We start from the raw sequence: 26,482 nt of genomic DNA, 5'->3' as shown, positions 1-26,482 counted from the left end.
GAAAATACTTACGTCAAGTATAAAACAAATGATATACATATAAAAAATAGAAAGCCGTGAATAGAAAGTGTTTAGTTTTTTTTAAGAAAATGAAAAACAACTGCGTTGTTTCACACTTTCTGTGCCCCATGACTTTCAAAATTAAATGCTTTCTTTGGTGATTCAGTTCAGCTTTGAAGCACAGGGTAGTAATATAATGTGAGTACAGAAAAACAAAAGGACCTTTTTTGGCACAAACATCTTCTGCAAAGCTCATTTTGGATTTTTTGGCTACTAAGTGAAAAAACCTGAAAGATCGTACAGCAATACTGAAATACGGAAACTAGAGTAATTTTTGCATGAAGTAAATTACTCATTTTTATTTCTTTTTGCGAACTGTCCTGGAGAAGCGTGCCGCAGCCCGGGGAGGCAGCACCGCAGAGGCCGGGGGTTGCGCTCCGGCTCCGTACAGCCGACGGCCCACGGGCCTCCGCCGTGCCTCCACCCGGCTGGCTGTGACGGCAGGCCCTGTGCAAAGTAACTCCTCAGGAAACCTCCACTGCCATCGTGCCTTTTTAAAAGCAAACTCGTTGAAAATCATCGACTTTATTAGACTACGACTATGTTCAGGACACTATTCACTGGTCCCTGAATGCCGAGCATCCCTCCGCGAGCAGGTTTCATGAAAAGTGGGATCTACAAAACCCTGAAGGGGAAGTTGCAAGATCCCCTTCCCAGGGCGCCGGAGCTCGGCCATTCTGTGCTCTCAGAATTAAAGGTGGGCAACGCCACGCTTGCTGAGACAGCAAACAGAAGCTGCGCTTAACTGAGGCATTACTGTGTCAGAGTTCTTGGGATTATGTTTCCAATCAGTAATCAGTACAATAATTAATTTTGATCAAATTTGCAACTATCAAAAATCAGTAATTTTTGTAACATTTTTAGAAGGACTGTGCTTTCAGGAACTCCTTAAGATGCTCTCTGACAGTTCAGCAGTTTCTCAGGTCCCAGCCTGTGGCTATGGGCTACAGTAATCTGAAGTCTGAAGTAATATCAAAACATACCGAGCACTTCCCCAGAGAGAAAGAGAGCATAGCCTTAACGGTACATGATTTAGATGGATATGATTAGAAAGACGGATAGGACAACAAAAGGCAGTAAAGCAATGCCTTTTAACAAAAGCTCTGGAAGAAAGGCTGCTTGCTCTGTTGCGGGAGAACACGGCTGTCCCCACCGCAGGGGAAAAGCAAGACAAGGGAGAAGCCAGGAGCTGGACAGGACAGCACAGAGGGCGAGGTGAGAAACCGCCAGCCCAGGGGCCACATGTCATCCATCAGCTGGCTCAGACCAGACAAGGATCTTAAGAAAGTGTCAGGACGAGAAGTGGCCGAAATCCTGGATGCTGAGAAATTCAACAGATGTCAGAGCATTGCTGCCTCTGAAAGGGGAACGGTTTCTCCAGACTCCTGTGCTGGTGGGGCTGTGTGTCTGTACCACTCTCCTTTAAGCTTCCTCGGCTAACCCAGGAATACTTGCTTTAAGAAAATCTACCTGCGCTCTTTATGGAAATAAGTTCTGCAAAACATCAGCGCTTTCGCGTCTGGTGACGCCAGAGGAGCGCACCGCGACAGCAGCGCTGCTTACCGGAAGGTGACTGAGCGGCACATCCACCTGGCCCAGGAAGTCGTCTCTAGTCTGTTAAACAGAAAAAAGCACAAAGAAGAGTCATTGCACTTCTGAGCTCATCTGCAAATCAGCAAGGGCAAAAAAATGATAAACAGCAATCCAGCCACAACGAAGCAAGAATAAAGACAGCTCAGCATCGTTATTTTAGCAATAACTGGTTTCTGCCCCTTTAGAACCACAAATAACGTGCAGCAAATCCTTTATCTGTTTCATCCAGCAGAGCCCTTTCTGTGCCCCTCCAAAAGGGTTTCTTGTCCCCAGGGTAGTCGTTGAACACTGAAGTATTTCTCCTAACATTTCCTCTGACAATCTAGGCTTAGTTCAATGCACCAAGTAGACTAAAAATCCACTCTTCTGTGAATTACGGTTTTTACAGGTATTTAAGAAGTGACATGAAATTACCATTCACCATACAGTTGAAACGTCCACGTCAAACTTTTTCTTTTTTTTTTTTTTTTAAATAAATAAGAGAACAAATCTGATGATCCTCTTGGGAGTGGGAAGAAGTCCAAAAGCCAACCCAGCAATATAGAACTGCAAGAACTGTAAACTCGTTCCCCCCGAATAAAAAAGCTCTTTTATCACTTTACTGTGCAGAAACAAGTATTTAAAAAAAAAAGAGGAGGAAGGGCGCCGTGCCGTGCTCCGGGATGCCTCCTGTGCGAGCCGCAGCCGCCATCCCCGCGGCCAGCCTGCCAAGTGACCCCTCGGCTCGCGTCGCGTCGCGTCACGTCACGTCTTGCTGGTCCCACGCGTGCGCCGCTCCGGTTACGGCACGCGGATGCGGTCACACCAGCACACAAGCCACATGGTCACCACAGCCCCACTCAGGCAAGCTTTGTCTGTGTAAACATGATGGATACTGCTTTGCTGTGTTTATTTGAATACAAAGGAAACAGTAAGGGAACGGTCTTCACTGGCTGTCTGATCACAGCTGGAGGGTCCAGAAGCAGTCACTGGATACCCCTCGTCTGCTGCCCGCGGCCCCAGGGGACACGCGCCGAAATGGTCACCTCCACGCGCACCGCTCGGCAGTCCGCCCTCCGGACCGACAGGTTACGTGCAGAACAGAACAGCAAACCCCTCTGCTTTTGCGCTTGTGCGATAAAACGATGAGTATTAAACACCTCGGACGAGCCAGCCTCTCCGTGCTGCTCTCGGCTGTTTCCATCGGAGAGCCAACAGCGACCAACGCCAGCCAAGGCAGCAAAACCTGCACGAACTATCAGTGACGATGACCCTGAATTCAGAAATGCGATGGAAGAAGTTCCGCTGCTGAGGAGCTCCTGTCGCGGAAACCAACAGCTCCGGCTGCCTGGAAACACGCACGCGATTTCTGCAGCGCGCGGGCGGACACCTGCGAGCCACCGCCGCTCCAGGAGAGGCGTTCGCAGTTTTTACTGTCAGCGTGAACACCACCTTACAGGAATACAGTGCATTTTAATGTCACTTACAGGTTAAAAATGATGTTAAATGTATTAGTGAAAGACAAATGATCTCAATGTAACTCAATGGCTACAATATAAGCAACAATAAATGCCGATTTCCTATAGATTTTTTTTTAAATCTAGTGGACCATCCAATCCTACCCACATCTCAGCAATGTTCTGCGAGAGAAATGATCGTATTATTTTGTTCAGAACGAAAGACCTAGTCCACTGAAAATGCGGTACCACACGCAGAACCGAAGCACCTCGCGGAGGTCTCAGCTGGCGAGGGGAACCTAAGAAATGCGACAGCTCGTTACCAGTTTCCGTAGTCATCTCATTCTTGGAAATGCACGCGTTTAGCTTTACGACTGAACTGCTTACAAAGCACCATCAGATATTTAAAAATTATTTCTTGGCAAAGTGTTTTCTCAAGTCAATTCCATTTTATTTTAAAAAGCGACTGAAAAATAAATGAGTCATGCTTCTGGCCCCGAAACGTGACAATGAAGTGCAGCTCCGTGCTCCTCCAACAGAGCTCGCACACCACGCTTCCACCGCAAACAGCTTCCAGCAACAGCGCGGACAGAACAACTCCAACGCCAACACTCAAACCAGAAACCTACTGCTTTTGTTCACCTTGCACACGTCAAAGGCAACACGTGCGACCTACAGCAGTAACCCGGAAAACTCGAGTCAGCTCGAGTGCCGGTCGGGTTTGGGACAGAACGAGGTGGCCTAGGCGAGCGTCTCGGCTGTGAAGCCTCAGCAAAGCATTCTTTCAAAACACGCTGGCGTAGGCAAAATCAGAGAAGTTACGTGAACATCCCACCTGAATAAAGGCAGCGTTAACAAGGTGTAATAAGGCTAAGGTGCACACCTCAGGACGTGCAATCCAGGAGATGGGTAACTCTCTTCCGGCAGGCAGGCCCATTAAAACAGAGGGCCTGGACACCACGCCCCAGGTCTGCTCGCTTCTGACTTTTAGCCCTCCAGTGCTAAACAAACCTACTAAGTTGCTGAACCTCACCGCTTCCCTCTCCTTTGTCAACTGCTTTGAGCTGCACAGATGTGAAGCTGCTGCGGATGTGCTGCCCACCTGCATGCAGGGGCTCTCAGACGCGCAGCGTACAGAAAGCCCCGGACCTCCTGCCCTCCGTGACGCAGCGAGCCCTGCTCAGATGGGCTCCGCTTCGGTAATACACAGCAAGCTCAAAGAGCTTCCCGACAGAGCGACTCGCTTTAACAGAAGGCATTAATTACATCAGCCTAAAGAAGATCTTCAGAAAAGGTGATGTGTAACACAACTGAGGCTCATGACACTTCTATGTGGAAAGTTACAGATTTTTAGTAGTGGTAAATTGAAGCATCTTAAATCTCCATAGAAGGTCTAACAGGGAAAGCTTCTGGCAGTCAAAAAGAGAGAGAAAAAAAAAATCAAGCAGGATTTCTCAATAGCTTGCTTTGTTTCTGATCACCCTCCTCCAGAGTTTGAAAGCCATCTTCAAAGATGCTCCAGCCACCCGAACACCCCGCTCCTCTGGGACCGGGGTGGGATCACCGTGACCCAGCACGCCCAGGTACTGCACCAGAACACCTTCTCGTGCTCCCTTTTCTGACATTTCTCATGGCTCTTTTGAGGACTTAAAATGTTGCCACTTCACCTTTTTACTTGCTGCCAATTAAATCATCTACCCTTTCCAGGCCCCTACGTAGAGCATAAGACTGCACACTTAACTCAAAAAGCAGTTTTAACGTTAATCAAATGTACTCTGATAATGCTAGGTTATCCCATTTTTCCATCAGAGCTATACCGTTATTATTGGGTATTTAAAGTGTTATTCATAACCCAATCAAAGAGCTATGCCTTTATTATTGGGTATTTAAAGTGCTACTCCTAACCCAACCAACTGTACTCCATTCACCTCTTTCAGCCACAAAGGTGACAGGACAAGAAGCCCTTAGAGGTTCTGCTGAGAAGTTCCCACGTCTGTCTGATCCTTGCAGTGCTCGGTGATGCTCTAGAGATGGAAAAACACCAAGCAGTGAGCAGCCAGCCCCAAGGCTCAGAAGGCACCGCAGGCAGCGGTCGACTATTCCTACCTACCACCTGCACAGCACAAGGACGCCCAAGGGATGACCTCCCGGTGCTCTCCTGGCCACCCACCTGCAGACACTGACTGCCAAGGACAGACAGGGGAAAAGGAACACGAAGAACTGGCAGAGGTGGGAAAATTAAAAATGAGCTTGGACAGAGTAAGCCAAGCATGCACTGGTATCGCCCCGGTGACACCTCGCGACCACCTAGACAGAAATAGCTCCCACCAATGTTTTCCCCAAGCAGTTAGGTCTGTTCAATCAGTACGTTCAACCATACCAGGTATCACAACACTCCCAGCGGAGGGTATCTGCTTACTGAACAGACTGTGACTGCTTTAGATGATTTACAATTTTTAAAACACTGCTCAGAAGTTACCTTTATCATTTAGAGACACTTCAAAACCAGTTCAGCAATGAACAGCTTCACCAGCCCAACAGGCAGAATTGCTCCAGTACCTTTTACTGCCAATTGATCTAAACCCCAGTGGCGATTTTGCTTTGAAAGTCACTGGTTATTCTCAAAGTTTAACACATCCCCGGGGCAAACCAAGAACACGAGCCGCCTCCCTGCCGGAATTCCCATACGTGTGGATCAGCCGATCCTCCCTGCTGGAAGTAGAGGGCATCCCCAAAACACAACCAATGGAAAGCGCAGACAGCAGAGCCGGGCGCTGCACTCGGCTGTTCCCTTCTGCCTCGCAGCGCCGCATCTCCTCCAACACCGCGTCTGAGCAGGCGGTGCCCTCCCAGATGCCCCTGGGGAAGGCGTCTCGGAGCCGTCCCGGTGCCCCACGGGCCGTGGTGCGGGCACACCCCCGCCAGCGCTGCAGCCAGCCCCGTCCACTAATCCTCACTGCCGCTCGCTCGTGCCCAACAGCAGCTCAGCCGTTCAGCAACTCGGAGCACGGCCCGCTCCTTCCTGCGACGAAAGCCGCCAAAACCACGGCAGGGGCCCCCCTAGGAAACCGCGCAGCGGGGAGGTGCGGGGCACGGCCATGACGCCGACTCGCAGAGCCAGGCACCCGCCAGGACCCGGCGGCTCCCGAATCCCCGTGGGTGCCCGACGGCCGCGCCGCCCCCAGGCCCTGCGGAGGCTCCACCAGCTCCCGGCGGGAGCAGCAGCCTCCGGCCCGGCCCTGCGGCACCTTAGCCCGGCTCCCGCGGTGCTCCCAGCACCCGCGCAGGGCCGGAGACGGGCCGGGGCTGCCGAGCTGGGGTGGCCGCCGGGGTCGGGAAGCTGGGAGCGGTGAGCGGGAACCCCGAGTGTCTTCTGCACCGTGCATGTGCTCTCATTTTAAATGCGTATTTAATTGAATACAAACACATAATAATGTTTCCAACGCTATACACGTATGCACAAATAATCGATTTACCTTTAAAATTAATTTTTGTTTTAAGGCATTATCAAGCCTCGCAGTGTCTTGCCTAAGCATGATGAACTGCAGTGTTTTGACCTAGACTGCTTTGATCTGAGGGCTGAAGATGACATTCCCAAGGAAAGGAAACTCTGGCAATAGATAAGGCGTGCAGTAGTTAAACAGCATACACGTATTTGTTCTGTGAGCCAGCCATTGCGCCACAGTTACACTTGCTATTCATTAATCTTCTAAGATATTAATTTTCAAAATAAAATATACTGCATTCATCAAAAATCAACTGTCTGTCAGAGGAAAAAATCCCCCCCCCCCAATGCTGTTTATGATACAGGATATCAGCCCTAGTCATTTCCAAATAACCTGCTGCTTATTTATAACCGCACTATGCACAGGATGCCAGGAAGTGCAGACTGCTGCTCCAAAGCCAAGTTTACATGTTTGTCATAGCAGGGCATTAAGCTTAATATTAAAATTCATATTTTGTATGATAGCACCGTAAGAACGCTATTCCCGCGACAAAGACAGCGTGAGGATCCCCAAGGCTCGGGCACATGCTACTGCGCTATAGGCCCACGCAGCAACGGGAGACGAATACCTGCACTCGAGAGCCGACGGTCTCTCTGTATTTAGGTAAAAAGAGCCAACAGATTTCTGATTACGGAATTCTCACCAGCAATCATCTTCCCAGGAGCTCTCAGAAAAACCTGGCAATACGCATTGCTTTTAGGGAATTTAACACATTTCTCCCTTACTATTGACAAATACCAAGTACCTTCCACCTCCCACTGCAACAGAATTACTCAAATATCAACTACCCCTTAAAACACGTATCTACTTCCAGGCCTGTTTAGGCAGCTTTTGGCTCAGGAAAAGCACAACTCAGGGAAACGGGAAAGCCTCAGGCTGGCTGAAACCGAAGGGCGACCAGACCTGGCGGGGCGTCACTGGCGTGCGGGGAAGGGGCCCACGGCGATGGCCGTGCCCCGAGGCAGCAGGGACACACTACGGCCGGGTGCAGGCAGCGGGGACGAGGGGACGCCTCCACGCATCTCCCTCCGGGGTTTTCCCAACAGGCACACGTGGTGTCTGCGGCAGAGATGGATGACTTACAAGCCGGACGAACCCAGGCGTCGCCGGAGCTGCTGCGCCCACGCCAACTTTGCCCAGGTTTCCTGGGGCCCTGCAGCCCAGCAGTGCCATGGTAAATTATTTTATTAATTATTAATTTTAGATGAAGCAGTTTATCTAGAGACATTATTGTTCTCAAGCATTGATTTAACCTCCAAATTCAGCAATTCAGTAAACTACGGATGCTATAATATCATTTTTTATGAAGTGCAAATGCTACAAACTCTAGTTTGCAAGAAAAAAACTCCATACACAAGTTAAGAATATCATGAAAAAAGGACAAGCCAGCTAAGGAAAGAGTTGTGGTACATTTTTATTCGCTGTTGTGTTTGCCAAGCAGGAGGAGGACAAGAAGTCTTGGGGACAGTGTGAAAACAGAGGCAGGTAGGGACCTGAAGTGCCACCGTCACCAGCCTATGCACAGCGACCTGCCGCAGGGCAAAGGTCTGCTTGACTCTGAACACAGCTAAACAGCTAAAATAGCAAAAATTAATAAAACAAGAGCTAATATGCATGATCATGTTACGCATTTCCCACCGTAGACCGTGAGTGTCCAACAAAATACGAACAGCATTTAAACTGGGTGATTTTTTACGTAAAAACAGGAGAAAGTATTAGGAAACTCTATGAGGGTAAGATGTCCAAAGCTATCAGCCGCCCATGCATGGTATTTGTCTTCAGTCTCTCCTAATGTATCCACTGATCAAATTCCTAACCATCACTATTTTAGTTTACTAATTACCTTCAAAGTTATCACATTTTCCCGGCATGAGCTCAAAAACTAACAAAGTAATGAAATTCAAGTAAAAAATATCCACGCAAAGAACCACCATTTTCATGTCTTGGAGTCAGATCTTCCAGATAAGGGACCTCACAAGACACATTAACGTTTTTCCTGCTCTATCATGTATCGAATTTCCAATGCCTTATTCTTCACATTTCTTTCTTTCATGTTGTCTATTCCAAGAATCTCCTTTTCCCTCCAATTAAAAAGTGCCGATACACAAGCTTGCCTGTTTGGTTGCATATTACACCACTAATTCTTGTTCATATCTTAATCTTTTTTTGAAGCTATTCAGTAATCCACTTTCAACTGTGAAGATACAGCATGTGATTATCAACCTACAACTTAAAACAGATTTTCACTTTTCATTATGATCCTCCAGGCAATTTTTATCTAACGATATTCACGGAAGTCAAGAACAAAGCTATGAGGAAAACATAATTGTTTCACAGGCTTTGAATTATTATATTTATCAATACTCAACAGTGGGTAAAAAAGATGTCTCACGACAGTGAAGTATGATCTGTAGATCATATACCCATGTTGTTTATAGCTTGTGGCTTTACCCTCTTGGTGTTTACAAAATCCTTGAAATATTTATTTCGTTAGGTAGAATCTGGACCTGCAGTTAGAGCTGGGGGACAGCAAATGCCAGGGTGCCCTTCACTCCCCTGGGGAATAATTTATAGCAGATAAGGGAGAACTGTCGTCAGAAAGTGACGATTCTCTGTTAACTCCTCAGCACATCCCCTGTGTGTGCATGCGTGTACACACACAGTCAAGAATTAAATACATTCACCATTTCCTACACTATTGTAAGAGCTGATCCGACCACAGCTTCCAACGCATCTCTGCGCTCAGTGGCTTCCTCAAGCAGTGGTTGGTGAAATTATGTTCAACAGTGACAGTTTTTGGCCGACGCGCCAAGCTGGAGAGATGTTATCATTCCTTACATAATGTGAATAAACGGTGTTTACATAATCTTGATTTGTGCCGAGACTGCACATATCGATAAGGAGCAATTTCTCATCTCTGGTTTATTGTTTTTAAGATAACAGTTTGATAAATGAACGTTACATGGGTTTTTTGGTTTTTTCTAATCAGTAATAGAGGCCTGGACTCACCGAATCAGAAGCTCCTTTCCAGACTAATTTTTTCATGTCACACATCCTACTTGGCCTTTTTTCAGCATGACGTGGGGCGCAGATGTCTAGTCCTTATGACTACCCACCTCCCTGGTGGGATCCCTCACTCACCTCTCCGCTCCGCTCTGCTCCCGTCCACCTCCCGCCCAGCAACGGCCACCGCGGGTCTAGGGAAACGACGGAGCTCTGCGAACCGACCCTAACTCCTCGGGTTTATCCTGGGGTGCTCCTCCAGCGCGGGGCTTTCCCCGTGGTTCACGATGACTTTGGAGGTGTTGGCGTTGCACGTCTGTGGGCACCACAGCAGCCTGCCCGCCCTCCCCTGCCCGCACGGCGCCTGGGACCAAAGGGGTGGAAACTCTCCCAACCGGGAAATACCCCGAATCCGGAGCCGTAGTCACCGCCCGGCAGAATAAGGGGCCGACGCAGGAGGACAGGAGGGCACGTGAAGAGCTGGATGCTCCTTGGAAAGCAGGACACCTTCAGGAGGCTTTTCAGCATTACGACAAAGTTTTTCTTATTTGTTTACTTTCAATTAGTATTTATCAAACTTCTGGTAATTTCAGTGCGGCAGTTACCAATCAGAATTGTCAAATTATTTAATTTTTTTTAACTTTTTTTTTTTAAAACCATTAGTGGTCTTTTACAGGCAGTGTATAAACCTTTACTAGGTTAAACAGGCTTTAAACCAAACCAAAAAACCAAACCAAACCAACCCCCCCGCCCCCCACCACCACACACCAAACAGAGGGAAAAGCCAGACCGCTGCAGAGAGGCTGCGGCAGCCAGCAAAACCTTCACGTTTCTGAGAGCAAACCTGGTGCCCAGCGGAGCCCTGGGCCAGGCACGGGGACACGGCGCAGGGCAAGGCGACGGGCCTCCCCACGGCCCGGCCCCAGCACCCCGAGGGGCCCTGCCAGGGAATGAAGCTACGCTCAGACTTCTTACTTTGTCTTGCCCACTGCCGAGCAACTTCAAATAGCTCTGCCGTCCTCGGCTCCAACGACCACCTGCCAGAAGCCGAGGTTTTACTTTAATGCATTTCCTTCTGCAGAGACCACAGGCAGGGAAAAGATGAGGCTCTAAAAGGAAGAGCCTGCCTCTGTACAGAGGCGTAAGGTTTTATTTTTACTGTGCACGTCACATCATAAACCAAAGCATATTTATCACCATTCCTTTTAATTCGGAATTAAATGACAAAAACCCACCTTGGAATAAAGATATCTGAAGGTAACACAAAAGTTTGTGACCATTTGAGTTAGTAAGTGAATGTTATTTTTAAAAACTGGCATTTACAAGCTGTATTCAGTTTTATTGAGGATGCAAAACCTCATTATATCATTACTTCTGACGCTGTCCTACTTTCCTGCTAGCTCTTCCAAACTGAGAGGCAATGGCCTCTCCCCTGTTCGCGGGGTAGAGACGCAAGTGCTCCCTGTCTATCCAGGAAACACAAATCTGTCCAAACATCAAGCTTATTCACGCCTCTGTCTTGTGAAAACCAGCACTAATGCAAGAATCTCTTCATTTCTCTTCTGCGTGCCCAAAATAATGAGACAAGCTCGATGCTCTCCACGCTGAACTTCCTCGAGGACACGAGCGCTGCCCCGTCGCATCAGCACGGTGCTGCAAGGGCCCCTGGTCACCGCTACCAAACGCCAGGCACAGAGAATCCCCGATACCAGCAAATTACAGCGGGGAAAAAAGGATGCTGAATATCACACCTGGCTGACCTTCAACCAGCATCCACCGCACCCAATCCAGCACCACAAACCTGTCTTAAGCTGTGTCCAACATAAGGGAAATAAGGAGAAATAGCCCTGCTTCAATTCTCAGATTCCTCAATTCTAAATTAAAATATAATCTAACACTAAATGCTTCACTTCAATCTCCAAGTCAAACTGGTCGCTGAATACTATCCACCTCGCAGGCAATACCAACAATTCAGCAAGTCAAGGAGCTACTGCAATGGTTGGGAGCAAATTTAACAAAATCCAGTACGAGAACAACTCAACGCAGGCCTCCAAGCTCACCGAAGGCAGGGAAGGCAGGAAGGAAACAAGCCCCCGTTCCAGCCCGAGGCTGGCAGAGCTCCACCAACGCGAAACCAAGCCGCTCTGCACGCGGACACGCCGCCGGTCAGGAGAAGGACGGCAGACGCAGGAGAGGGTCAGGGGGTGGACGTGGCCCTGCGGCCCCCGCGAGCACGGAGCTCTGCCAGCCGGCGCAGGCCCCCGCGGAGGCTCGGGAAACCCGGCAGCTGAGGAACGAGTCACTTCCTCCGCGCTGCCAAAAACTTGCATTGCATTGCAAAGCCTTTTTCTGCCTAAAATCGATGAAGGAAACAAGGAAATCATTTCTCAGTTATCATAAAGGTGCAATATTGTAATATAAGCTGTTTCTGCATGTCAGTAAGTCTCCTACTGCAGACTCATATAGTGTAAATTACCTGAAGTCTTATTTGAACTTTTATCAATGTTTCTTTAGTATTTCGCACACAGGATGCCTTTCATTTTCAACAACAGCAAAGCAGAAGTATGTTCCCCACAGGGTAACAGCGGAGCAACCGACAGGATCTTTCTGACTTTTCACCTCTAAAATAAACACCGAGTGCCTGCAGAAGGAGGCTGAGAAGGAAGGAAACGAACATCTCTGCTTCTAGGTTGAATAAGTGCATTAAATATTCTTCTCTTTAGAAACAACTAGCATAAGTTGGTAACTGTGGGAACAAAACAGAGACTAGCTAGAAAGATTTAGAACAAAGTAAATACATGCGTAATTTTGCTATGTAGTAGAGTTTGGCCATATTTTACATACAGTACCATTAACGACCAATTTTAGAAGACAGCTGTCATTAAAGGCAACGGCACAAGAAAACATACCATTATTTTTAAGCATTATTAGTAGTCAGTGACTTAAAAAGATTTAAGAAACAGCAACAGAACTCATTAAAACTCTGATTTGTGCCAAATAACTTCCAACGTGAAAAAACCACCCAGGGTAAGACTCAGGTGACACCCTCCAGCCAAATGCACGTGAAAGTTAGGCTGCAACTTGACGTATAGCCAAGCTGCAAAGCCAGCAAGAAAAGCCAGGGATAAAGCTGCACCACCCTACAAGCCCTTAATCTAGTAAAGAGTAGAGAAAGGAAAGCATCAATCAATATCTTGGCACAAAACACTAAAAATTCACGGGAATTTAGGAAGGCAGATGTGCACCTCAGTTTTACTTCTCACGCTGAACAATCAGTGGGTTCTTGCCTAATTTATTATCTTTCTGGTGACTTGTTTACAAGAAAATTTACTAAGAAAAATAAACAGCTTTACTCTAAAGCTGCAGCATTTCACCCAGAAATATCACTCCATGCACATGTAGAAATGAGCGCTCTGACACGAGTAAAGGACAACACTTATATAAAGGTGAGACTGCCCCTTTTTGATGGGTATCATCTTGCCTTCCAAACTTCAGACACACTGGTAAGTAGACTGCAGAATATTTTCTTGAAATGGTGAGATAACAAATGAAAATGAAGAGTCACAAACATCTTGTAAATAAAATAATTGTTCTTCCATCTCAACACATCAATCATAACTTATAAAAGCAAATAGACTTTACTGACACAAATGGGAGCCACGTTTAAATAGAAAAAGCACAAATAAAGTATTGAATAGATCCTAATTTCAAAAAAGTTCAGTTTGTGTTTTTCAGAAGGGAGAACGTCTACTTCACCAGTCGTGCGCCTTACTAATTGAAAACCAAATTGATAACACGTTTATGGAACAGCCTCTAACTCAGAAAGCCAACCCTTCAACCAGGGCTCTGCTCCCTACCCACGAATATGAGAAATGTTCTGATTTGTCTGAAAAAGAGCAACACCACAAAGACATGACTGGGTACAGCAGTCTTTAGGAAGGGGAAATCTCAGGTAAAACTGGAAGTGACAGGGCACGAGTGCGATCCCAGACAAGCAAGTGTCAATGCAAGTCCTGCTCCCTTATATTTTCTCAGAAGAACTATTCTTGCAGGTGTACCTGCATTTGGTTTTGGAATGAAAGATAAATATTTATCTCAGCTGTAGACCTGTAATTTGATCTTAGTTCTTTAAGTACACCTAAACATCATAAGATAATACAGGACATACACAGTAACCATTAGAAATAGAACAGGAGGAGATATGAGTAATAGCCGAGCATATATGAGTAACACCATTAAGGACACCTAAGCCAGCTTAACTCTACGCCTGTCTAAACAGAAATTGCATGATGAGAAAATAACAGAGGTACAGCACAGGTGAGTAAGGACTTTCCACAGGGAAAAGGTTACATGAAATAATTTGAAGGAGCTTAAGGAAGACCGGATGGATCCTGCACGTTAACAACTGGTTGCACAGCTGGGGTTGACAACAGCGATTCAGCTTTCGTGACCACGGGATCCTCTTTGAGGATGGAGGACTACTACGAAGAGACAGGAACCACCTAGTCTGGTGGGGCAAAGTATCTTTGCCAACAGTCAGGGCAACCTGGTGAGGAGAGCTTTAAACTAGGAACAAGGCGGGATGGAGATGACAACCAACAGCATGAAGGTCACGGGCAGCCTTGGCTGCAGTGACCATGAGGTGGTGAAGTTCATGATCCTGCAAGGAGGGAACGAGGCAAAGAGCAGGATCGCAATCCTAGCCTTCAGGGGAGCAGACATGGGCCTGTTCAGGGGCCTGCTTGGAAAAACAGGGGTTCAAGAGAGCTGGTTGATTTTCAAGGATCACCTCCAAGCCCCAAAGTGATCCCTCCTGATGAGTAAGTCAAGTAATTCAAGGGGGTGGTGGGAAGGCTGCATGGATGAACAAGCTCCTGGCTAAACTCAAGCAGAAAAGGGAGTGTCCAAGAGTTGAAAGCAGGAACGAGTGACCTAGGGGGAATATAGAGACACCGTCTGAGCGTGCAAGGATGGAAAGGAAAAGGAAAGCCAAGGCCCATCTGGGGCTGAAGCTGGCAAGGGGTGGGAAGGGCAACAAAAGACTTGTACAGGGAAAACATGGGGCCGGCTGCTGAACGGAGCAGAGTTGCTGGTGACAGACACGGTAAAGGCCACGGTGCTCGATGCCTTCCTCACCTCGCTCTTCACAGGTAAGATTTGCCTGTGAACAAGGCCTCCAAGTAGCAGCACGAGGAGGTACGAGACAGGAGGAGGAGAAGACCAGGCAGGCCTGCAAGCAGCAGAGCACCTACCTTTTCAGCAGCTAGAATCAAACCTATGAATTGTGGGTCTTCTACACGCTTGTGCTTTTAACAAACATAAAACTATGGGACTGACTGCATTTTTTTTTATTTCAGCAGATGAGGGTGTACTAATGGTACAACATTGTTAGAAGGGATTGATGTTTACACACTGTGGATATAAAGGTGCAAAAATGTAATAACTAATATTATCTCAATACTTAGCACAAGGCTATATGACTAAAGTCCAACTGGCACGAATCGACGTGCCAATGATTTTAATGACTACTTGTCCTTATCTTCCACACGGGCCACACATACTAATATTAGCATAGCTGTTGTATCAACAATGTCATATATGATCAAGGATAAATATATTTGGACTGGATCCAAGAAAAGACACCCCTTGTGAAAGCCTGTTGCAAATAATGTGTTTAAACATTACATATTTTCAGTTTAAACCTGTATGCTTTTTTTTTTCTTATATTTTAAAAAAAGTTAAACTAGCCCTTCTATAAACCAGCCTTTCATTAACTCTGAGAACTTTTTCCTAAGAGATCTAATACATAAAACCCATCTATATATTAATATTTATAATCAACATATAAAATATATTTATGTATTCATACATTTATACTCTATAGGCTTTGTTTTTATTTCATATTATACAGACCTGTAATTTATATGTTTATACTTGTTTATTGTGTATTTTAAGTGCCACAACTATGAATAATGAATATGTGATTAATATAATTTTATACAAATACACACACAATCCCATCAGACAGGTAGATAAATGTTGTCTGGGATCACAGACTATGCAGATTGATTGAAATAGCACATTTCATGTATATAAACATATGTTTTGGTTTTAATATTCAGAAGTTAGTGAAAGAAGGTAGGCTTTTTTTCCTTTAAATGTCACATTTTAACTGAGAAGTTTCTCCAAAAAGATGTGGATATTCTAAGAAAACGAAAGCAACTTTCAGTCAAAATATTTAGTGATTATGCAATTCTAATGGCACTGAAGACTTCGGATGCAATTTCTAGTGTCCAAATACGAGACAGATAATAAATATTCAACATTAATGTAAATGACTGCACAGCAATGCTCTTTCAAACACCACTAGAGCAATTCTAAAGGTATTTTAAACTATAGTTGTAGAAGGTCTCAAGTGGAAGATAAACTATATATTTCAGTTACTACCAGATTTCTTCTGTATTAACCTGAAAGGCCATTTTAAAAGGTTAAAATGTTACTTTCAAAACACAGTCTGCTCACCTGTTTCAAAATCAAAACCCTCGGTTAAGTGGATCATCTGTCACGTCTTGCCCAGCCTCATCTGAGTTGTTACACTCCAAAACACACCGGAAAGTGTCATAACCTTAGTCACAGTGCTGTTTTATTTCTTATTTGTAACAAAATATTTAATTAATACAGTTCTGAAAGAGCATAGTTTGAACAGTCATTTCCAAACACGCACAAAATATGGCAGGCACCAGCTCAACAGCGGCATCCGGTCATTTACGAAGTAAACGTGAGAACGCAATACAGACAGAAGACTGACTGATATAAGGGCTCCGACCCACGTGAGGAAATTCCTGCATTCGAGCGTTCGCGGCCACGGCCACCGCTTCCCTGCACACGCAGCCTTCAGCGGCAGAGCGCCCCGGGCTGCTCCTGCCCCAAGCGTCTCACGCCCCACATGCTCCATCAGCAGATGACGGACCAGACCAAGAAGTTAACCTGCCTTTAAAGAAAAAGCACAGACTGCCCGATCTCGTTGACAACGTGACTCTACAAGCAATTCCAGCGGCCTAACGGGAGCGGCAACGGTCGAACCCGGGGCTCCCACCGAGGGCTCTCGCCCGGGGAAGCCCTGCTGTGCACTGCCTGGGCCCGCCGACACCACGTGCACACCAGAGAGCGACCCCGGGCAACGCTGCCGTGCCGGGCTGCAGGAGGGGACGGGGTGGGCAAGGCACAACAGGGAAAGAAAGGGGAAAAGAGGAGATCCAAGAGATGGCAGGGCTGTAGGTGACAGCCGTGGAGAGGCGGAGGTGAGCCCGGCTGGCCGCGGGCAGCAGCCATCCCCCGGGAGCGCGGGAGCCGTTGCAGTGCCCTGGCCACGCTCCAGGCTGGGCAGCACCGCTCCACCCACCCCGTCTTCCCTTGGCATGTTCAGTTGATCATGCTGTTCCCGGCTTCCTGACCTAGAAATCGCTGTGTGCTATTTCTGTGCCCCGTTTAAACAGATGCCGCATGCCAGCCCAGGCACTGGCTGAGCACAGAACGGGGTGACATGAAGCCGAGAGCAACTTTTACCGTTCTTTAATCCCTGCAGCGTCTGCTTAAGGTAGAAAGCTCAAAGCCCATGTCCTTCGCAGCCCGCAAACGCCCCGCACGCGGTACGGTGCACATGGACCACAGCACAGGTAGGCACGCGGGCGGGCAGCGATGTGACGGACGTGCTCCCGGGCCAGGCGTGGAGGAAGGGTGTGCTGCTGCCGAGATCACGGGAAAGGGGTAAATCCACCGGCAAAAGCGTGGAATTGCCGTGTCCTTGACGAAAGGCCTGTGGGTCAAATGTTCATTTTCTATTGTTTAGCTCCTTATCTCTCTTTCACGCCTGACACCAGAAGCTCCTTGCTCGGGGGGAGGGAGCAGTCACGTAACGCAGCGCCCCGCGGCGATATGCCCTGTCGCGCAACCAAACAAGGCTCCCGGGGTGTTATCGTTACGGGACACTTTTAAAACTGGCAGCCTTAGCTGCGAGCAATGATCAGTATGTCGGTGTAAATCATCCCCTCAAGGTGCAGAAGCACACGAGGCTCTGGGGAGATCACACCAAGCTGTAAGCGGTACTTCCTAAAAGCCAAAAGCCAACGGCACAGTCCGACAAAGGCCCGAAACCAGGAGGAACCGGCAAAAGAGCTAACCTGGCAGAGAAAAACCCGCGACTGTGAGGGGGGACTGCCGCAGCTGAGCAAACCTGGCTGCCAAACTGTTAAAAAACAAAGTGTAAAACTCGGCCAGAATTAGGCAGTTTTTACTTCTGCACTTGCGATACGAGGCGCCCTCGCTGCAGCCGCCCGGGGAACCTCCCAGGGTTTCACAGACGGCCTCAGGTCACAGTGCGTGGACAGCAGAGCTGCAACGGGGAAAACCCGCCCGACAGCCGGGGAAGCGCGCGAGCACTCGACAGTGCTGCGAGGAATCACCCACTTCCCGCGCGGCACTGCGCTCTTTCTGCCCGTCTAACCCGGACGTGCGCCAGGTACGTACGGAACTGGGAGCAACGTAACAAAGTCCTGCTTCTGCTGCTTTCCGAGCAAAACCAACGTGCCGTGTTAGAAAGCAGTTATTCTCGTAGGAAGCCGGCGACCACATTAAAAGTATTTTTACATATAACGTGACAAAAAACAACCAATTTTCTCCTACTCACCAGGGAAATGTGTTTTAAAAAAACCCCAACAACAGAAGTAATAATAAACCAAGGCACATACATTCCCCCCTCCCTACAAACCTGATTAGGTTTCCAGTTTGCTTAGCTCACCTCAGCGCTCAGAGCCCTGGGATTCAGGCCGAGGTCACTGAGCGGGGAAAACACGGACCCCCCCGCTCACCGGAAGCCTTAGGGATGAAAGGAGCGCCAAGAGACAAAAGGGAACTTGCGTTCATGGATATTAGAGTGATTTTTGGAAAACCAGCAGCAAAACATGATTTCATCAACTGAAACAAAACACAATTATCTTTGATTTTACTGCTTGTGACTGTAATCTTACAATATACAGGAGCCATCGCAGATGACTTTGTATATATATAAAGATATATATATAAAAAGATATATCTGTATCTATATCTATCTATATCTATAAATATATATATATATCAACTCCCTGACCTCATTTACAGGAAGGAAACCACAATGATAATTTTATTATATTCATTTATCATTTAATGAAAAGAATATTGAAATTTAATTCTTATTGTGCAAATTTCAGAGGGTTTTTTTTGTCTTCTTACTAAATTGCAGTAACACTCTTTACATTCATACAAACTTAAAGTTCATTCAGCTGCCAGCTTGATGTCCCTTCTTCTAAATAAAGCGTTTTCAGCAGCACTTCCTAGCTCCTAAGCATGACTGAAATCATGTTTTTCCCCTTTTTATTGCTTTCTGAGCACGACAAGATAGGCAAATATCCTGAAATCTCAACTTACTCCTCTTACAAGCACACCCGACACAGAGCAGTAGCTGCAGTTGCATCAGATCTTCCCAGCTGCTTTTGCAGGGGCAAGGTGCCGTGCTGTAAAACGTGCTTCTCGCTGCCGATGCTGCCCTCGCGGGGAAGTGGTTCGGCAGCAAATCCGAGCCTCCCTGTCCATCCCGCTCTTCCCCAGATCCCGACAGATCTCCCCGTGATCCTGCTCGGTTTCACAAATCAGACTGCCTCCTGCGCCTTAGGTACCCGCTCACAAAAATGGCATTAGGAGCACCACGTGCTCTTCTCCCTTTTGTAGGCAGGAGACCTGCTACGACTTCCCCTCCTGCCACACGGGGCGGATGCGGGAGCAAGAGGAGAGCAGCGATCCAGGTGCTTCACCGGCTGCAGCCCATCCGAGGCAGCACCCTCCAGCAGGCACTACCCGGCCTCATCACCCTCCTTAAAACAGACAAAACCGCTTTCACTCCCCCGGGCTGCATTTTGAAGGGAACAGCAAGCAGTACTTTGCACGACGGCAAAGACACACGAGAGCAGCTTTTACCAACCTCAGCGGGTCCGCTATACTGGGCGACGTCGCTGCTGCCCGACGCACCTCACCCCTAACTGCTCGGGAATGCTCCTGCCGCGGCAGCAGGGCGGCAGGCGGTGCGGCACCCTCGCCCCGGCCCGGGAAACGCTCCGAACAGCTGAAAAAACACCGAATGCACTTGTACAGACGGTGGTACACGAGGTGAGCAAACCACTCGGCTTTTATGCCTAGCTATTCGGGTGCAGAGACCGCAACCGCGGGCTACTAACACTCCCGCGCAGGCTGCAAAGGGGCTGTGGCCCACAAAAGGAGCGAGTCCTCAGCGTCCCTGATGCAGCAAACCGGAGAACAGCTGCACAACAACGACGGAAATGCTCTGACCCCAAATAAACACTGCCAACCTGGTGCTTCTGTGGAACGAGTTCACAGTCGCTCAGGCCCTGCGCTCATACATGCTGCCCCGGTCTGGTTCTCGCTTTGCTGTGGGTATCAGTGTATTCACATTTACCTGCAGTGCGACCCAGAGCTTCCGATCGGCTCGGGAACCGCTGCCGGGCAGGCGCAGCCCCCGGGAACGAGAGGCTCCACGTGCGGCTCAGGCAACCGGCCCCTTTAACCCACGCCAACGAGCATCTCCAAATCCCAGAGCCCAGAACAACACTCACAAACCCACGTGCTCCTAAGGAGATTACAGGGCACAAAAGAAGGGATGATCTTCACGGCCACCACCTTTTCCCGACCAACACGCTGGGACCGGGGAAATCCTTAGCCAAACAAAAAATTAACGCTGGGACTCGTGTGCTCACGGACTCGCCACGGCAGGGATCAAGCCCTGGATGCTGATGCTGCTCCCAGAGGTGCCGATCTCTAGCCTTCCCCTGGACTACAGCGCTTGCAAACGTGCCGACTTTAGAAAAGTCGGATCTCAGATCCTCAGAGCTCATACTAAAGCCTAAGGTTACACAATCAAGAAGATGAAATGTCTCCAAGAACATCTGATGCTTTCAGCTGGGCCCAAACTTAGAGAAAAGCCATATTATTTTGGTTGTTAAAGTTATTTCAAAAGCGTTCATTTTCATGTCTCTCTTTTGGAGAGCTAAAGCATTAGTCTCAAGCTAACACAAAAACACGTATTACCGCAGGAGGGGTGAAGAGCTGACTGCCCCGTGAGCCCCCTCCACACCCCTCCCGGGCAAGGCAGCGCCCGCGGAGCAGCAGCCTGTGACGGTGCGACCGCAACCCGCGCTGCTAACGCGGGCGCGCGAGGGCCGAGGGACCACGCTGCTGCGTGTCCAAGCGCTCCGCCTGGCAGCCTGAACAACGGATCTGACACAGTTTTGTGCTTGCGTATGACAAGCCTCAACTATGCACACTTTCTTCCCCGTGCTTTGACACCAAGTGTAAAATACTAGAATAATCGTTAATAAAGAAATAATGACTAACAGGTAACGGAAAGCTTCCAGTTAAGAGTCCCTTTTCATACACCAGAATGCCAACGGTTTACCCCTAAAATCTGAAGGGTTAAACACAACGTCATGTATCTGCACTCTGCCATTACTTAGACTAGTCAGATTTTTTGCCAAAAAATAGTCCAGCATTGCAAGACATCTCAAACTCCACCATAAAAAATCAGGGTTAATCTCCAAAGCTGCCATTTTCTTTGAAAATGCTGTATGTCGAACGCGAGTGTGGGATGGGAAGTGCATTCAGCGGGACAACTTTGGGCCAGTCTCTGGGACCAGGCAGATCACCCCTAACCTCTAGGCAGCTGAAGATTGAAAAAATGAGTTTTATCCTAGATTTCTGACTTTTTTTTTAATGCCTGATCCAGCAGGTTGTCCATTACACTCGGGCGTAACAGTACTCTGGGGACCATCACCTAGTGGGTAACCAGCAACTTCGCTGAACAGATTAGTTATGTGCTTGCTTCAGCCAGATTTACCTCTTACACAGTAAGAATGTAATATCATTTTCCTTTTTTCACCTAATATATCTGAACACTGGGTTTTTAATTATCAAACTATCCTTTTTGGCCCACTTCTTTTTGTGGAACAAAATGTCCAAGGTTTTTTATAAAGCATTAGAGGACATTCCAGTAACACTTTCTACAAAGCAAATATTTTAGGTCGTAGACATTTAAGTTTTGTTGCTGAATGCCATATACTTTTACAGTATTACACATACAATACTTTTCAGACTCAGTATTTTCTCTTTTTAAATTCCTTTTTGCAAGTAGCTCTGTTGACAGGAGCTGTACATCAAATTTTGATCTGGGACCAGAATTTACTAACTTTGTATCACTGTTGTGTAGTTCAGCACCTGTGTTTAACCGAAAAGGCTACGATTTAACCACAGAACAAAGCACAACAAGTTCCAGTGGCAATGCTCTTCCCATCCCAAACACGTCCCAAAGTGAAGGTAAGCAGTTACAAGACTTCAGTGTATTTCTTAATCAGTTGTCTTTTGTTATTAATTCGTACGATAATAAAAGGACACCGACTGCTCCTCTTCCAGCGTTCACAGAAACCTGATACAAGAGCACCCACTTCAGCTAGTAATTAATATCTGACTTCCCAGAATATTTTCTTGCTCCCACAAAGTCCACTCTCTTGTGGTGACACGTTAATCTGAACGATGCATTTAAACTACGTTTTAGTTTTTAAATAAAACGTATAGCTCTTCAATTTACGACACCTCCTGTGAACACCGAAGTTAGGAGGAGCTACTTCGGAAAGAGTAGAGGAAAGAAAGGAAGGGGGAAGCTCTTTGGGGCTCCGCTTCTTTTCACCGTTTTTCAGGTGTGTGAGCCGGCTCGGTGTGCATCGCTCTGCTGGCACCGGGGATGCTCCCCGCCTTACCGCGGCACGGGGTGAGCTCGCCCTCCTCCAGCCAGCGCCACCGCACTAAGCCCGGCATCGCGCTCGCCCGCCGAGGACGGAGGATGACGAGAGGCTGCCGAGCCGGCTCCCCGTGCACCACGTGCGCTTGTGCATGCCTGCTGCAGCCTGATGATCTCCGACAAGATAAAAATGTCTAACATCCAGACAGGGGCCCTTCGTGGATTAAGTGAGAAACAAGAGACATCGTGCTAAAGCTGCAGTTTCAGAGATGAGGGAATAGCGCTCCAAAATAGTTGCAGCTCAGGGAAGCAAGCCCACTTCCGAGCCAGCGCGGACACCCGGGGCAAGCAGGCCCTGGCTGAAAGGGAGCCAGCGAGCTGCAGCGCACAAGCACACATTATTTAAAATCTGAAATAGTTCCCTCGTGTTGTCACGGCTTATTTAAACACGCGCAAAACCACTGGGTACCTATGCCAAAGTCTGATGCATTCCTGAACCATGAGCAACATCTGAAAACTCCAGGCAATGCCAGCAAAAGGACAGCAAGTTAAAGATTTATTTATTCCAGTCAATACAATAAAATGGCTTCCTCTCTCCATCACTTGTTATAATTAACTGCGTGACACGCCGGAGCGCTGGGGCGGACCACGCTCCTGCCCGGCTCTCGGGCGGTCGGGGAGACCGAATGCGGTGCCGTGACGCAGGGCAGGAGCAGGAGCAGGCACCGCTGCGGGAGCGCCGCGGGGCTACGGGAGGCCTCGGCAACGGCAGCCCGCCGGCCCAGGGGACGCAGCAGCGAGCGGGAACAGCCTGGCAGGAGTGGGGCCTCGGCTCCGACAGCATTCCCGAAACGAGGACAGAACCAAGGCATGTGAGCAAGGGGAGCGGGAGGAGGCCGAGAGCAAATCAAAGGTGTTAGCGTGGCTCCTGCCCTTTGTGCCGTTAAAAAGTAAAAAATAAAAATAAATAAGGGGAAGGCAAAAAGAAAGGGAGGGCAAAAGAAGGAGCTAGTGATAAGAAATATCCCAGAACGAAACTGAAATCACTTTAAGTGTCACTGTAATTCTTCGAGGATGAACACTCGGGCACAGCAAGAGGCAGAAAACGCAGCGGACTGCGGCCTTCGCACGTGGAAAGGGCAGCAGCCCAACAGCACCGCAGGGCTCAGATCGCTGCGCGGCAGCGGACTGCAGAAACGCACTTCTGGGCTGGGGGCTTCAACCTCTCATGTGTAAATAGCAAACCACATTTAACTTTCCATTTTTAGAACTAAACCAATCATTTCAGAAAATAAAGTTACGAAGTTGATATAAAACTTACGATTTTTCTAGTAAGTAACATGAAGCACTCCACGAGCAGTACCTCGAACCTTGCCTCCGCAAAACCGACTGCAGCTGAACCTGCGCAATGAACTCTCTCTCATTTGAGGACATTTAAAAGGTCTCTATTCTTCTTTAATTAATTTTAAGCATGTGTTAATAGAAGTGGGTTCTACTGCCTTCCTCAAGTTTCTTCAGTGGATAGCAAAAGACTACTTACTCTTTTAACTTTTTTTGTTTTACCAAAGAAATAAGCAATTTTCAGTTTGAAAGAAGACTCAAAATGGTAAAGATTAGCACCACTGGATTATGTTGCTTCTTCTACATCTGTCAGAAAAGAAGTGTTCCTGAAATAAAAGGCTATATAGGAGGTTTTTCTAAATGCTACATGCACATATATAGTATGCTGTAGACTACTAATATATAATATATAAAAACTATACACATATTTTATATATATATAGCACTATAGTGTGTGTGCGTATATATATAAAATGGTATAAATAGTATTTATAAATGTATACGGTATATATATGATGTGTATAAGTACATACACACACACAAACAAGGAAAAGATTAAATTTGTTTTAATAAGCATTCAGAAAAGAAGATGCCATTATAAACCACTCTGAACACATTTGGAAAGTTTACAGATAAAAGAAAGAACAACAGAAAAGGTATAAAGCGCTGCCTGCATTAACACCAAGCTTTCAGTTCCTCTTACACACTGTGTTTGCTGAATTGAACAAACCATCATTTACAAGAAAGCCCCGGGCAAGCTGCACAAAACATTCCTGACGAAATTACGTTAAATCACCGTTACTGTGAGACTTGGCAAACTAAAAACCATGTAAAATGAAAACCATATCTAGCAGGAGCTAAGTAATCCCAAGAGCAGAAATTGTGCTAGTGAAAAATTAAAATGAACAAGATAAACTTTCAGCTTATGGCCTCTCACTGGAACCGGGGTGGGGAAGCACCACGCAAAACGAGCCATTCCTGGACTGTTAACAGAGAGAGACTTGTATGCTCTTGTTACGGAAATGCATCAGTAATTGCAAAATGGAAAAGAAAAATATGGCAAAGAACAGAATCCTTATCATTAAATTCCTAGAGCCTTATTTACGTATTGATTTGAAGTCCCCACAGGCAGCTGCTTGCTTCACTTATAGCATTCTCTATTCCTGAAGGAAAATGCAAAGCATTTGCTAACGAGAGTGCAGCGGGACGACCACAGCTGTATTGCGGAATTCGCTTAATAAAATTAAGTGTAGCAGGAATGCTTCTCCTAAGGCAGGCTGGAAGTCTACCAACCGTGCAGCGTTCAACCAAACCAGTAATACCCAAGAGACGACAGGAACTGTCAATCAGCAGCGCAGTTTTGCACAGCAACGACGAAATGGACCTCTCCAACCAGACCAGCTCCAGCTCAGGCTCCAGAAGAGGATCCCGTATGGGCCAGCCACGCTGCGGGGACCGGCACAGACCTCAGGAAACCTCTAACTTGCCCAGGACACTCCAATTCCTAGTCGACCAACTGCTTGTAAAGGTGGAGAAGTTCAACAGCTAACGTGCAAAACTGCTCAGCATGATGGAAAAACCAAACACAACATCAAAGCAATACTGGCCTGGGCCATCATATTTTTTTCTCATGTAGATATTCTGTTTTGAGAGTTTCATTTCAGCTCGAATGCTCACAAACACAGAGCAGTTACACGCTAATATAAGGCTAACTGGCAAAGCAACAGGCACTGCTGAACAAAGAGAAAGGAAATGAAAAGCGAGACCTCCCCCAGATATTTAATCTAACCGGAGACCAAAACAGGGAGAAATGGCAGAGGTACCTGGGATAAAGTCCTCGCGTTTTCCTTACCCGAATTCAATTCAAGCCCATACAGTAATCAATGGTCAATGGATTTCTCAACAGAGAAAACACCAACCCCCTCTTTTACCACTGTGTAAAGAAAAAAAGAGCTGAACAGTGATGACACTGAACGAGAGAAACTTGTACACAGTTGAACATGCAGCATCAGGTCCCACAATTACATGCTCCAACCAAAACCGGAGAAACCCCTTTTTCCCAGTGAGCCGTGGGCAGGCATTGCCGGAGCAGGGCAGCGGCCAGGCCAGGTCCGCCCAGCTGCCCTGGACCTGGATTACCAGGTCTGGAGACCTGCTCAGCCCTCTCCCGATCACAGGCAAAAGCCTTAAGTAACCGCATTTTTACATCGGGTAAGTGCCTGAAGCTATAGGCCTTCACACCTGCAATACAAGAAAATACCAAAAGGAATTTGGTGGTCTTCCCCACAGAGGTGTGTATTTTATTTAAATTCACTCCTTATGTATTAGTAAAGGAAATGTCTTATTTTGTTTCAGGATTATTTACTGGGAAGTACTGCTGCTCAAACAGATCACACTTAAAACCCAGTAATTCACAAAACTGGAGCGAACAGATTTCTAAAGCCTAACTGCAGCTGCGAACTATTGCTGCAAAGAGCCGTAAGCAAGCGAGGAGGGTTTGAGAAACTGCTACGGTGCACAATATTAAGCAGGTCAAGAATAATATAATTAACTGGCAAATTGTTCACTATTATTGTCTTTTATTACAGACACTATGAACCACTCAAATCACACAGACCTCAAATTACATCTACAACTATTTCTTCTCCCCCCCCCCCGCCCCATTCTCCTACTCTATCTACTGCTCTCTTTTGTCCAACAAGTCCTAC

General features: G+C 47.2%; 1 protein-coding gene across 8 annotated transcripts in view; it reads right to left on the bottom strand.

Annotated features, from left to right (window-relative positions):
• Positions 1-26,482, bottom strand: part of LOC135324877 (E3 ubiquitin-protein ligase NEDD4-like) — a 197,431-nt gene that overhangs the window by 61,235 nt on the left and 109,714 nt on the right. For all 8 annotated transcript variants that reach the window (XM_064501903.1, XM_064501902.1, XM_064501904.1 and 5 more), the window contains one exon: positions 1,624-1,674. In XM_064501903.1, coding sequence (XP_064357973.1) covers positions 1,624-1,674 — 51 coding nt within the window. The remainder of the gene's footprint in view (positions 1-1,623; positions 1,675-26,482) is intronic.

This window comes from Dromaius novaehollandiae, chromosome Z (genome assembly GCF_036370855.1).
Source record: "Dromaius novaehollandiae isolate bDroNov1 chromosome Z, bDroNov1.hap1, whole genome shotgun sequence".
NCBI lineage: Eukaryota > Metazoa > Chordata > Aves > Casuariiformes > Dromaiidae > Dromaius > Dromaius novaehollandiae.
Note: the sequence above shows the minus strand (reverse complement) of the source record. Positions and strands in the feature narration are given on the sequence as shown.